Consider the following 14,752-nt stretch of genomic DNA (forward strand, 5'->3'; position numbering starts at 1 on the left):
CAGATAAAGTGTGTGTGCAGGGGGTAGTGGTGGTGGGCGGGGAGGAGGAGGGGAAGTGTGGTTACTGCCAAGGTGTTTGGGACACTAGGAGTTGCAGGGCAAGAGCATTTGGGGATTGCATAAGTTATTAATATTGCATAAGGGCTGTTTTGGGGCCTTAAAAGAAAAGCAGGAAAGGTGGGGATCAAGTGCCACTGATTGCTGTGTGCCTGTCCCAGGCTGCCCTGTGCTGTGAGATGGCCAGAAGATCCCAGGCAGGGCAGGATACCCGCTTTGTTTTTGCACCCTCAGCCCTTCTCGCCATGCTCATGTGCTAAGCCTTGTGCAGTGGCCACAGGCTTGTCCCTCTGTTGCATCTCTGCAGGAGCTGGGGATGTCTTCCTCAGCTCCAGGGGACTGTGCCTGAAAGGAGCTCACTGCAGTGTGTCTGCCCGTCCTCTTACTCTGGGAAAGAGTCACCTTGCTCCCTTACCTTAACTGCCCTCCCCACCCACTCTGTCAAGGAATGCCTTTGTCCCTGTGCAGCTTGAGATACTGTCCACAGAGGGAAAAATCACATGGACATCCAGGCTGGGATGCTGCAGTACTTTCACAGAATCACAGAATCACAGAATGGATTAGGTTGGAAGGGACCTCCTGAGATCATCTAGTCCAACCTCCCTGCTCAAGCAGGGTCACTTAGAGCATGTTAGACAAGATCGCATCCAGGTGGGTTTTGAATAACTCCAGAGAACGAGACTCCGCAGCCTCTCTGGTCAACCTGTCCCTGTGCTCTGCCACTTTCATGGGAAAGAAATTCCTCCTCATATTCAGGCGGAACTTCCTGTGCTTCAGCTTGTACATGTTGCCTCTAGTCCTGTTGCATGGCATTACTGAAAAGATTTAAGTCTCCCCCTCTTTGACACCCTCCCTTCAGATACATGCAGACATTGATAAGATTCCCCCCCCTCAGTCCTCTCTTCTCCACGATTAACAGGCCCAGCTCTTGCAGCCGTTCCTCATAGGGCAGGTGCTCCAGTCCTCTGATCATCTTTGTAGCCCCACGATGGACTCTCTCTGTTAGAGAAATACTGTGAGAAATGCCTTGCAAATAGTTAACAAGACTCAAGGACAAGGGGGAGAGAAAAACAATACTGCGAAGGATAACCAGCTCCGGCTAAATAACCTTGATGAAACCACAGCGCTTTGAAGATTGTGAGGGGTAGGTAAGACAAAAACAGCAGAATAACCCAGAAGTGACCTTAGGTTCATTAAGGCTTATTAACATACTAAATTTCACACCCCTAAATGGATAATGAGATGGAAATGACATGATAATGATGTTATCTCCTCTTCTTCACTTCCTATGCTAATTAACAAGAATGTGAAAGTGCAAGCGCAGAGCGATTACCTGAGGTAATGAAACTGTAACCAATAGAAAGATTTGTATAAAATACTCCCTAAAAAGTGCGTATAAATCAAGAATGAGAGGGGGAGAAGGTGTGCTAGCTTTGTGGATTTACCACCAGGCACCCATCTTGTGCAGAAATGAAATAAACAAATATATCGACCCTGTGTGTCTATTGGTTGCTCGTACACCGGGTAACAGAACCCAGATTTTGGGACAACATCTCCAGTAGCTCCATTTCTCTTTCGTACTGGAGAGCCCAGAACTGGATGTAGCACTCAAGATGAAGTCTCACCAGGGCTGAGGAGAGTAGCAGGATCACCCCCCTCAACCTGCTCTTCCTAACGCACCCAGGATACCATTGGCTTTCTTGGCCACAAGGGCACGTTGTTGGTTCATAATCAGCTTCTCATCCACACGCACTCCCAGGTCCTTCTCTGCAGAGCTGCTTTCTAGCCGGTCAGCCCTCAGCCATGGAGTTATTCCTCCCTAAGTGCAGGACTCTGCGCTAGTCCTTGTTGAACCCCACCAGGTTTCTCTCTGCCCAACTCTCCAGCCTGTCCAGGTCTCTCTGAATGGCAGCACAGCCCACTCTTGTGTATCAGCCACTCCTCCCAGGTTGGTATCATTGGGAAACTTGTTGAGGAGGCACTCTGTCCCCTCCTTAGTTCCCCCCTTAGGTGGCTTGGGACAGGGCATTTGTGTGTCATGGCTCATGATCTACAGAAAAAGAGGAGAGAGTGGAAGACACAAGTTAGGGAGAGGCAAGTTAGACATTGCGTATGTTTTCAGGGAGCCCAGACTAGCCCCTTTCCTGCCCTCCTTTTGCAAGGGGAGCCCTGTATTCTTAACCTCTATGAAATCAATGGCCTGCATGAGCTTCTGAATTCCTTCTGTGGTGCCATCAACAGGGGCTTTATTGGGGGGGGGCACACCTTGTGCCACAGTAATGGCTGGAAATGCTGGAGAGGTCACAGCAGTCATAGGTGATGGGGACTCCCTCAAAGCTGAGGATGCTGCCAACAGCAGCAGAGGTGGAGGATCCCATGATGGTGTTCTGCAGGAAGGAGCTGAGGATAAAGCCGGGCAGGGCAAGAACGACGACAGGGAGCTCAGGGGCAATGGAGCAGTTGTGTCACTGCGTGATACAGCGCTCCTTGCAGCTGTTGGCCAGAGGGATGGGGATGGCATGGCAGACACTGCTGGTGGCATGACATATGTGGGGGCTGGAGATGTGCTTGTGGGAGAGGGCAGGGAGGAAGCGGAGCAGGAAGGTGTGTGAGCAACATCCTGTCACCTGCCCTGAATGTGTCAAGGCATCCACTTGGCTAGGATTGGCATCCTGTGAAGAAGCCATTCAGGCTTCTGGTCTGTCTTTGTGTCCTGCTAGGGCCCTGCAGGGAGCACGCATGCCTAGGAAGGCTCCTGTCTTGCCCATAACCCAGGACTCACTGCAGCCAAGCCCCAGCAGCACTCTAAGCTAAGTCTTCTTCCCCCTTCTCCCTCCCATGACAAGCAGCCCCAAGACCCAGCCTAGCAGGAGGGAGACAACCCAAAAGAGAAGGAGGAGGAGAAGGGGGCCTCAAATTCACCCGGCTCACACAGAGGAGGAGGTGAGGGAAGTGGATGAGAGAGCGAGGGAGTCACATTGGCTTTTATAGTGGGCCTGCAATGCCCCAGGCACAGCGGCACCCTTTGCAGAAGGGACAATTTTCTAAGATGCTCACAATGAATGGAAAACATCCCAGCTAATGACATGACCTGTGCTGCTGCTTCCCTCTAGGCTGCCTTTCCATTTCTGGGTTTACGCCCTGCTCATTCCCTCGCGGAGGGAGGCCTCTTCTGAGTGAAAGGATGGGCGATCCTATGATTTCCAGAGCAGAAATGTATCAGCATGGGAAGAGATGTGGAACAATTGCCAGAGGGGCCCCCTGCAGGCAGGTGACGTCAGACTTCAGCAATCCTGTGGGGCTGTTTGTGGCTCCATTCTCAGGAGGGGTACACCTTCTCCTCACCCTGCAAGCCCTGGATGGATGCCTATGGTCTCTTACGTGTGAGGCTGTGCCATGTCCTTCTCTCACCCTCCCTCCCAGCTCCCTCCAATGATCCCTAGTCCACTCCTCCACAAGCAGGTGAGCTGTGCTGCTGGATTTCCTGTCTCTTCCTCCTAATGCGTCTTGCAGGAGAAATCTGCTGACCTGTTGTTCTTCCTCCTCTCTCTGAGCAGGCAGTCCCTCTGAGTCCTCAAAGAGTGCTCTCAGCTTGTCTGGGGCCTTGTTCTGTGCAGAGTGCTCCATCCCTGCCCTGAAGGGGAGGTCCTCAACATCTCCTCACTGAGGTTCCCACAGGTCATGCCCAAAAGGACTCTGTGCTCCAGTTCCCACCAGAAATGACCATGCAGGCAGAACACAGTGCAACACTGCACTGCAATTTGTCCACCAGCTACACTTGTCTTTACGTCTTCTGATACCAGCAGTTCCTGACCCAGTCCCCTCAGATGCTGCTGCGTGTGGACAAATCCAAACCTCGTGTCGATTCAGGGGGGTTCTCTTCTGTGCTGTCTGCTGAGGACTCCCTAGTGTTTTTGCATGTGCGGGATTCTGAGCCGCAGGACGGTGCTGTCTATCTGTGTGCACTCTGGCCAAAGTAGCACAGAGCGAGAATATCCCTTCCTAGCCCTGCATCTGGCAATCAGCTAAGCCCTCAGGATGTGAGCAAGATCCATCAGCTGGACACTGGACAAGATTCCTCTTTCCACCCTCTCCCAGCTGCTGCCTCTGAGCACTCCCACTCCTTTCCATGTCTCTCCTCCAGGTCAGGAGAAACACCAGGGCTCAGCTTGGGGAATGTCCTGTGTCCCTGAGCTGGTGCGGATTTCTCTGCCCACCAGGAAACAGCTGGTCAACACATTTCTGGGAACTAGTTTGTTTCACTGTACATAGTGCTTTTTGTGCTAAATCTGATGGGAGGAGCAAAGAACTGGCCCTGGAAAGCAGGTGTGACTGCTTTCCAATCAGCTGTGGTGGCTGCAGGAAGCATTAGCTGGTATTTCCACCCTGAGGGAGTACATGTGCTAGTGTTTTCTCCTACTGCAGGGCACTGTGCCTTGTCCCTGACATGGGAGAGGCAGCTAGGGAGCCACCGTCACTTTCAAGCTCTGCTTCTCCAGGTATTGAATCAAGTAGCCAAGGAGAGAGGAGAGGAATGAGGGTGTAGGGACTGTGAGCATTAGACCTCCCTCTTCCTTTTCAGACTTGGGATTTCACCAGAGGTACCTTGACTCCCAGCACCACTTGCTCTAACCACTAGGCCAGGTGTCTCCTGCAGACGCTGGACACAGGGAAGTCCTACCCCTTTAACTGGAGCCCAGTAAACCCCTTTCCCAACCAAGGACTCAGCAGTCATGACTCTGTGGTCGCAGAGGCTCCTGGGATCTGCCCAGGCATGGGGTCAAAAAAGGGGAGTGGATTCCCAGAGGTGCACCTTCCTCACTCTCTATCATCTGGACATGGAGATGTGGTTAGTATAATTTTGACAGAATGGTTGAGGTTAGAGCGTGCCTCTAGAGATCATTGAGTGCAAGTCCTCTGCTCAAGCAGGATCACCTAGGAGGCTGTCCAGGCTGCCGAGGACCATGTCAAAATGGCTTTTGAATATCTCCAAGGGTGCCGACTCCACAGCCTTTCTGGGCAGCCTGCTCCAGTGCTCAATCACACTCACAGTGAAAAAAGCTTTTCCTTCAATTCAGATGCAACTTCCAGTGTTTCAGTGTTGTGCCCATTGCCTCTCATCCTGTCACTGGGCACCACTGGCAAGAGATCCTCTTTACGCCCTCCCTTCAGATATCTAAACACATTGATAAGATCCACCCTGAGCCTCCTCTTTTCCAGGCTAAACAACCCACAGCTTCCCCAGATCAGGCCCTAAATCTGTAGGAAGCAATGCCTTGTTCAGCTTGGGCACATGTTTGTCATGTCAGAACAGAATGGAACACCTGGATGAGTGTGGGAGCAAGGAAGTGACTGGGCAAATCCTTAGTCTTTGTTGGTGTCAGAGGGTGGCAACACTCCCACTGCTGCAAAATGTACTACTCAATTCACCACCATGGAGGTCTGACCCTGGCTTGGCTGCGGAGCAGGTGGTAGATGAGGGTGAAACCCGGGAGGGGAGGGCCCTGTAGCTCTTTCCTACACAGCTTGGGAGGCTATGGAAGGACAAAGTGCAGCCAGCTTGCTCTTGGAGGAGGCGGGTTGTAAGGTGAGAACTCCTTGGCGGGTCAAGGCTGTGCTGGTCCCAGGAGCTTCCAGCCAGAAAACCACAGCAGGGGCATTTCAGGCATGGTGAGAGAAAAATGTGCTTCCTTCTTTGCTCCTTTAGTGGCATCATTTCTGGCAGCTCTGCTCCCTTGTGGCTGGGAGATCGTTTTTTCGCTCTCTCTCACACAAAGTGGAGGTTGGGCTCAGCACGCACTTTGGGTATCTCTTCCTTGCTGCCTTCCTGTGGCAACCACTGGGCAAGCACTGGCTTCCACTAGAAGCATAGTTCCTCTTTTCTAAGGGAAACACTAGACCCCTCTCCACCTACCTCTGCAAATGTCTCTGCAGGGAGGTGGTCTTGTATGATGGGAAAATGCTGGGAAATGTTGGCTCATGTGTACTTTTGCATGAATATTCTCATGATGCTCTTACTTTTGGAAAAGAAAAGGCAAGACAGAGAGAGGAGAAACCTGCCCTGATCCCTATGACCCACCATCTTCTAATTTCCTTCCCACAGCCACCCATCTCTGTCTGCTTCTCTTTTCTGACCCATCTGGGACTGATGTTTCACAAATGTCTTGCCACAGAAGTTCTTAGTTGTTCTGCAGTCCCAAATTTCAGCCAAAAAGCGGATCTTATAGAGGCTGCTACAGGGCCTGGCATGACATTATTAGCTTGTCCCAGTCTCTCTCATGGCCAGCACAGCCCAGACCCTCCTACACATCATCACCGCTGGGGCTTCTTTTCTCTCCCGTGAGTTTTGGCTTCCATGCACTCTGGGACACAGGAACCATTGGAGAGAACAGGGTGTTGGAAGGAGGATGCATCTTTCTCACAGCAGCTCCCTGGACTCCTCACCACACTGAAGGAGTCCTGGTGCCGGCCCATAAGGGCCAGGTTTGACAGGACATTCCCTGAGATTCTGGGCAGCAGGAGAGCGGGGAGGAAGGACACAATAGAGCTGTCTTCCAGGGGCATCCTGGCAAGGGGGAGTGGGATTATCACAGTGTGTGTTGCACGCAGAGCCAAGAACTCTGTACTCCTGCTCCAAACTACTCACCACCTTGCTGTCCTCAGCTGTGGGGCTCCCGCTGCAGAGCAAGGCAGAGGGAGCCTTCTTCCCTGGGGGTTTGCATCCTGTCATGGTTTTCATCCCGAAGCTTTTCCCCACATGCTAACTCTCACTTTCTTCCAGGTGCCATGAGCTAGACCACTGCCACCGAGAAAGAGGGACCCTGGGGTGTTTTTATCCTGTTGGGGTCAGGAACACATCCGTGTGCTCAACAGGTCTCACTGAACTGCTTGGGGAGCTTCTCTGTGCTCAGGGACAGGCCTGTCAGGCAAGGTGTGCAAAGCTGAGGAGCTTTTGCTGCCAGCTCAGGAGATCTGTGGGCAGGCGCTGTGTGGCAAGGTGAGGAGCAGAAAAGGGCTGTGACGCTCCTCACCCATGTATGGTAGGAGGTTTCTTATGAAGGGGCCATGTTTGAGTGTCTGCTGAGCTGATCCTGAAGGCTGCCAGGGAAGCTGAGGTCTCCCATGCTCTGCCTGTGGAGGTGCAAGAGCCTTCTTGTTCCTCTGCTGAAGCTGCTTGTTACTTCTGTGCCCTGCCTTTCCTTTCTCCCAGGCACTTCCCAGCCACTCTCTCTGGCCCATCTGCTGATGTTCCTTAGACTTCATCTCCTTTCCCTTGGTGAGACCTCAGCCTCCCCTCTCTCTTGCTGCATCCCTTGGTTTACCCACCTCCCCACCTCACCTGTGAAGCAGGGCAGGTGATCTGGATCAAGCAAAGCCAAAATATCATGTCTACCCCATGTACAGCCTCAGTGCAGTAGCATGGACAGCCAAAATTCAGCCTGGGCCCCACGTCCTACTTTGGAGAAGGCTTAACAGCTAGTCTGTGTCGGAGGGTGTCCTCAGGAATGTGAGCAACCGGTAAAGGAAACCTTACAGCTCCCCTGTGGTGTTGTGATTTCCTTAGGGGTTACATGGGGGTCTGGGACCAGCTTCAGCTCCTGTGCAGGCAGCAGTGCTGCAGTGACATGCTTCCATGACCACAGAGGGTCATGTGTCGGGGACAAGCCAGACTCGCCACAGGCTGCAAGCACTGAGGCAGACAGGTAGGCAATGAGCCTGACAAGGCAGACTTCTCATCCCTGTGTTGGACTTTGAGAAAGAAAAGGACGAATACATTCAAACAGCTCTCTACACAGAAAGCTCTCCTACTAATTCCCCAGGGTCAACTTCAGTTTTGGATGTGAGTTACGTTTATTCTGATGCAATTGCTCTGGTGACAGTAATGTAGGAGGCTGGGCTTGCATGTGTGGTGGTTGCTTTCTGCTACTCTTTGCTCGATTTCCCTGCTGCCCATTGCATCTTCACATTTTCCTGCTGCTCTGGTGTTCTAGTGCACCTGCTCCAGCATGGGTTGCCCACAGGCTGTAGAATTCAAATCAATATAAAAAATATATATATATATCTCACGTGTCACGCTGTCTGTGCTGCCTCCTGGAATCACCTGCTGACAGCAATGTTAGGTAATGCTGAGATCCATGCTGCGTACCGAGGAGGAGATGCGTGGCCGTGTGCTGGGACTGGGAGGACATGCTCACCTGAATGCCCTCCAGCCTGGCCATCCTTGGAGCCCCTCTCCTGCCTTTCGTCCAGGGTTTCCCTCAAGCCTTCTTCTGTATGTTCTCCAGTGCAACCAGTCTGCACTGCTTGAGTCAAGAGCTCAGTGGGGAAGCAGAGCACCAGGCAGATGTGGGCACCTGCCCCTGCCAGGGAAGAGCTAGGCCCAGGGAAAGCTGCTTCATGGCTGTGGAAAGGCAGACACTAAAGAAGAGCCACAAGGGTTTGGGCATCTACTGCTGTCCTGTGGCATCCCTGGCTGATAAGGATTGGGGAGGTGTTAGGGAACGAGGACCCTAGTGTGTGGCTCAGCCAGATTGATTTCAATGTCAATCTTGTCTAGCACATCTGTGCAACAACTGGACAGTGCAAGGCTCTGTGTGAGGTGTGGGGGAGGATAGGGGACCTGCACGTGTTACGCATGCCCTTGGGTGCAGGCCACACTCTCTCATTCTGGTGATGGATGGGAGAGCGAGTAGAAGGAGCACCTGGGCTGTCACCAAGGCTGTTTCTCCCACCATACCCACCTCTGTCATCCTTCAGGACCATCACCTCCATGAGCCTCCTCCCCCACTCCAGCCCCATCCAGGCAAGAGAGAATCCCCTTCCCCAAGAGCTTGTGGGACTGCTCTCTTCCCAGGGCCTGCAGCAGTCCTGGGCTGCTCCTTCAGTGACTGCACTGGTCAGGCTCCCTACCTGCAGGACATGCTCCACAGCCAATGGAGTGTTTCTGGGTAGAGATTCAGTGAGGCAAGGACTGATGGCTACTGGCTCAGCAGTAGCTGGAGATGTCTTCCTCAGCTCCAAGGCACAGTGCCTGAAAGGGTCCCACTGCAGAGTGTCTGCCCCTGCCATTACTCTGGGAAGGGTGAAGGGTCACCTTGTTACCCTAATTTAACTCCTTGCCTGCCGTGGTCTGCACCTGCAACGCCTTTGTCCCTGTGCAGCTTGAGCTATGGTCCACAGAGGAAAATTCCACACAGATGCCTGGACTTGAATGCAGCAGAACTTTAGGGAGTCTAAAGAGGAAACTGTGGTTGCTCCAAGCTTAGTCCCCAGTGCAGGGAGCACCAGAGGCAGCCAAGAATGTGTGTCCCTTGAGCAGGGCAGAGTTTTCGCAGGATGTGTGTCTCCCACAGAAGGAGAGAGGCCAGCATGTCCCCTCTTGGCTGGCTTGGGACAGGGAGTAGGAGGGAAGAGTGCCATGGCCAGTGGAGGAGAAGACAACCAAGAGTGGGGGGGAGAGTGGAAGACAGGCAAGTTTGATACTGGCTGTGTTTTCAGGGAGCCCAGGCTAGCCCCTTTCCTGGCCTTTAGCAAGGGAAGCCCCATTGTCTCAGGCTCTATGAAATCAATGGCCTGCGTCAGCTTCTGAATTCCTTCTGTGGTGCCATAGGCACCAGAGGCTTTAGTAGGTGGGGACACCTTGTGCCACAGCAGTCGCTGGAAATGCTGGAGAGGTGACAGTGCCCAGAGGTGATGGAGAGTCCATGAGCTGCTCCTCACCCTGCAATCCCGGGATGGATGCCTGTGATCTCCTGTGTGTGAGGCTGTGCCACGTCCTTCTCTCATCCTCCCTCCCAGCTCCCTCCAATGATCCCCTAGTCCACTCCTCCACAAGCAGGTGAGCTACACTGCTGGGTTTTATGTCTCTTCCTCCTAATGCGTCTTGCAGGAGAAATCTGCTGACCTGTTGTTCTTCCTCCTCTCTCTGGGCAGGCAGTCCCTCTGAGTCCTCAAAGAGTGCTCTCAGCTTGTCTGGGGCCTTGTCCTGCACAGAGCACTCCAGCCCTGCCCTGAAGGGGAAGGCATCAGTATCTTCTCACTGAGGTCCCTTTGGTATTTGTCAGAGTCCAGTACTCTCTGACCAGATTCTTTTAGATATTCCACACATACAGAGAGTGCAATGTTTAATATAAAAATTTACTTTATATACATTTGATATTACACAGGATTTTTGATTTTGAAGAGTGATAGAGGAATATACTGGAATCATACTACAAGTGTAATTGTTATTTCCGGTCTCTATAATATGCTCACCACCATGATGCTGGGTGTCCCCAGTCACCGGGAAAGAATACGTGGCTTGAAACCAGCTCCAGCCCATTGCTCTCCTCAAAAATTCCTTTGTTGTTCGGATTTTGTGCTCTGTATTGGGCTGAGCTACATATACTCTTCCCCCATGCTAGTCTGGCAAACCTCAGGGAGACAGTCACATTCTTTGTTCAACTCAGAAAGGAACAAACGTATGGCTTCTTATCAAAAACAAGTGTCACTCTCCAGCTCTCTTTGTGTTAAGGTAGTTAAGTTAGTTAAGTTGAGTTTGTGGGCACTACTGGGGGTGGGGAGTGTGTTTGTGTAACAGCCTACCCTGCTGTGTAACTGACCATGGGGGCACATGCATGAGCTCCTGTTGCTGTGTATACCTGTGTTTGCATGTGCATGCATGAGTGTATTTATGTAACTCCATCTGCATGTGTGCTCATGCACATGTTTGCTCATGTCCATACATCTGCGTATGTATTTGTGCACATTTGTGCATCCTTGGTAGGGGCTAGTGTGTGTGCACCAGATTGCCACAGATTCCACGGATGTGACCAGCCAGTTCCAAGGCCCATAGTTACACCCTTCTGTGGCAGCGCCAGACTGAGGGAGAGGGACCATGCTGGAGAGCTCAAGTCTTCCTGAGAAGGATGCAGAGCACAGACCAAATCTTTCTGTGCTGCCTGCAGGCACCCCTTAGGGGCTGGCTTGTGTTCTTGAGGTGTCCGCAGCTCCTGGGGGAGTAAGAGTGGCACTGGTCTGGGACTTAGTTGCATCCTCAGGGATGGGAGAGTCCTCAGCCACAGCAGGCCCTTAGCCAGAGCCAGTAGCCACTGGGAGAGGCAACTCCAGCAGCAGCAGGCATCTACCCACAGGGAAAACACCCACTCAGTTAGCACTGGAAAGAATTCTCTTTAAAAAATGCCCTAACCAAATATTTTGGCATTTTCTTGGTGAAACCTTTCATTTGGAGGTGGTGCAGCCACATGCTCTGAGCTTTACAGTGTGAACCTCTGCCAAGTCTGTTGGGATATCATCAAAGTTTCCATCTGCTCCAATCCTCCCAGCACCAGCCGCAGAGAGCATGATGCGGGCAGGAGGCCTCTTTCAGGTGAGTGGAACATTCCCACTGACTTCTTCTGGGAACCCAGCAGGGAACTTGCTCCCCAGGTAATGGGAATACTTGTGACCAAGGTGTCCATGTCAGGGAGCAGACCCTGCCCACTCTCCTACACCCCCATGGTCGCTGCCAGCAGGCTTGCTCCCACAGGGCTCTCATGAGTATTTGTGTTCCAGGCCTGTGGCTGAGGGTAGGCTCCTGCTCGCTGCTGCTCATGGTTGCTGCTCCCAAGGCTGCTGTTCCCGGGGCTGCTGTTTCTGCAATTTCAGGGAAACATTCTCATGCCAGCAGCAGCTCCACAAGCAGCAACAGCCAGAGGCATTTTGGTGGTGGTGGTGGGGCGGGGGGGAGTTAGCGTCTTTTTCGGGCACGCTGTCCCTGTGCAGCAGTGCATGAGCTGTTACTGCAGGTGAGATGCAGGAGCTCCAGGAGCGCCGGCTGCCACTGCCACCGCGGCTTGTGGTGCTCTGCTTTGTGCATTGAGCACCAGGGCTTGTTTCTGCCATGATGCCCAGTCCCTGCCACTCCCCTCCTGCCTGGCCCCTGTCGCGGGCCCAGGAGCGCCATGCATGGTGCAGAGCCGCTGCCTTCATGTGCTGCCGTGCTGCCGACTGCCCCACTCTTGTCCTTCTCACCTCCCCGCTGTGGCCCAGGTTTGGGCAAGGGTAAGAAGAAAAGCTGAGAGCGAGGCCAGCACTGGGGTAGGGCGCAGCCCCAGGGCGGAGCCAGCACCGGTGGCAGCGTTGGAGTGGAGGCGCTGGTGCTGCAGCAGAGAGTCGGTGCAGGCAGGCGGACGCGATGCACGGGTGGCTGAGCAGTGCCATGTGGTGCAGTGTGATGCGGCAGTGCCAAGGCGCAGGGCTGGCGACGCTGGCCATGGTGCTCCTGGGTACGTGGGGCAGTGGCAAGGCGGGGGAGTTAGGGATGTGGGGCAGAGGCCAGGGGAAGGCATGTGGGTTCCGAGGTCCTTATGGCCACGGTCACCACTAGCCCTCAGGTTTTTACGCAGACCTCCTTTTGCTGGACATCCAGCCAGCTGCCCAAGCCTCTCTCCCTCCTTCATCTGTGCTGTCTCCACCAACCGATTCAGCCATGTCTCCCTCACTACAGCCCTTCCTGGCTGCGATCCTCCCTTCATCCTTCCATTCTCCCCTTCTTCCTGGGCAGGAAAGCCATTGTCGATGTGAATTTCTCCTCTCTTGGCAGTGGCTGTGGGCAGAGCCCAGGTGCAGCAGGAGCCATTGGCAGAGGCCACCGAGGGCACCAGCATCAACATCACCTGCTCACATCCTAGCATTGCTGCAGACTCAACTCAGTGGTACCGGCAACGTCTACACCAGCCGCCGCAGCTGATAGCAACGGGTGTCAGAGGCGAAAAAGTGGTGCTGGACCCACCAGGAACCCTGCTCATTGCGGCAGACCGTCTCTCCAACACCCTGCGCCTTGCCCAGCCCCGCTGGTGGGACACTGCACTGTATTACTGCGCTGTGAGAGACACAGTGAGACGAGCCGGTGCTGCTGCTGTGCGCAAACGCTGCAGGGAAGTGTTGGGGGTTGTGTGTGCCCAGGTGCCTCTCTGCTCTCCGCACAGCGGTGGCACCTGTGGCTGCCTGGCCAAGAGTGGGGCAGCGTGTTTTATCGGACGCTCTGGATGCTGGAGGTGGGAGCAGAGGAACCGGGTGGGCCTAACCTGAGCCATGGGCGGTCAGAGGAAAATCCTGCTTGACAGGGAGTGGTGAAGACATTGGTGCAGCGGTCACGGTAATGGAGCCAATGGTGGGCCACGAGGAGGCCATGTCCCACTCGCCCCCGGGGCACGGAGTCCTCCCCACAATGCAGCCCTCCTGGCCTGGCCCCACCTGTCTTGTCCAGCCTGGGAGTGGTGGTGCCGCAGACCCGCGCACTGTGCTGCTGGCTCCCATGGAGAAAAGGGTGCCGGAGAGCCAGCCAGGCCAAGCCACCGCCCAGGCAGAGCTGACGAGGGAGTGACCTGAGTGCTGGGAGCCACTTTCAGCCCCTGGTGCCCCAGCAGAAGCCCCCTGCAGTGCTACCACCTTCACAGCTCTGACGCCAGATTCTGGGACCCAGGGACATGGGTCTTAGTCACCGCTGGTCTCACCAGTGTTGGGGATGTACCATCCATCCACCGTCCCGCGGAGTGGTTTCCAGACCACTTGCTGACCCTCCTGCTGCCCCCTGCCCCCAGCCCAGTTATGCCTTGGTCTTTCCAGGCCACAGGTCGCTACTTGCCTGTGGGTAGCCCTTGTACTTGCCCAGACAGTCAAGTCCCAAGACACAGGGTGGCATAAGCAGTTGGAGGCTGTGTATGCAGATGAGTGAAGAGAGACTCTCTCTAAAACTTAAGGTTCTGATGGGATCTCTTTCCTCTTCCCTGAAAGTGTGTGGGGGTGTCTTTCTATCTCTGTGTGAGAAGCTCCCACAGTAGGTGCTATTCAGAGAAGCCCACTGGGGATACTGAGCTAGGCACCTGGTTCCAGGCACCTCTGTCTGTACCTGGTGCTACTTATATCCAGGGCCAAGGTGGATATGGGTAAGTGCAAGCATCCCTTCACCATTTCCTGCCGAGCTGGGTATAGGCTCATGTGTCTGGCTGGGTGCTAGATGACAGGAGATGTCAGAAACACTTCTCTTGTGCTGGGGGATGGTTTGTCTGGTTCTTATTTCTAGGAGGGACAAAGAGATGGAGGTCCCCAGCAACATCCTCCATGTCCTTTTGACTGACCACAGCATGCCTAAACTGTCCGTTAGGCTCATCCGTTAAGCAAGGACATTCAGTCACTGTCCATACAAACACAAGTCCATACTGCGAACTTCTCTCGCTTGCCTATATTTACCTTTCCGGATCCAACCTGGCACTCCCACTGCAGCTCTGTACTTCCCCTCACTTGCCTCCCCAAACTCACTCCTTCCAGAAGGGTAGGGTCCCAGCTACCTCTGGGGATCTCAGGGAAAGGTATGGTTCTCAGGCAAGAGAGGAAGAAAAGGGTAGAGTGGTAGAAATAATGTTGACATCCGTTCTCAGAAGAAATAGCACCATCTGCAGAGAACTGGGCACCCCTGGGGAAGGTGAGGAACTGCCAGTGGGGAAAACCCCTGAAATCCCCAAAGGACCAAGCAGTAGTGTGCAGGAGAGCATGTGTTTCTAGCTGGTGAAATGAGGCCTGCACTGGGACATCAGGCCAGGAACAGCCACTTCTTACCATGGGGAACCCAGAGCCCCCACGTCTTCCCCCATAGTGAAGACATTCAGTGGGCTGTTGCCTGGGGAGCAACATGTGTCACTGCCAGAAGAGGCTG

The 14,752-nt window shown here is 53.8% G+C and overlaps 1 gene segment (V, D, J or C); it reads left to right on the plus strand.

Annotated features, from left to right (window-relative positions):
* The first annotated feature begins 12,271 nt into the window (after window positions 1–12,271).
* LOC134151116 (immunoglobulin lambda variable 3-19-like) lies at window positions 12,272–13,160 on the plus strand. The segment is given in 3 exon segments: window positions 12,272–12,323; window positions 12,641–12,933; window positions 13,026–13,160. Coding segments are annotated over 3 exon segments (480 nt in total).
* Window positions 13,161–14,752: the final 1,592 nt, after the last annotated feature.

The sequence above is a fragment of the Rhea pennata genome, chromosome 26 (genome assembly GCF_028389875.1).
Source record: "Rhea pennata isolate bPtePen1 chromosome 26, bPtePen1.pri, whole genome shotgun sequence".
NCBI classification, from domain to species: Eukaryota; Metazoa; Chordata; class Aves; order Rheiformes; family Rheidae; genus Rhea; species Rhea pennata.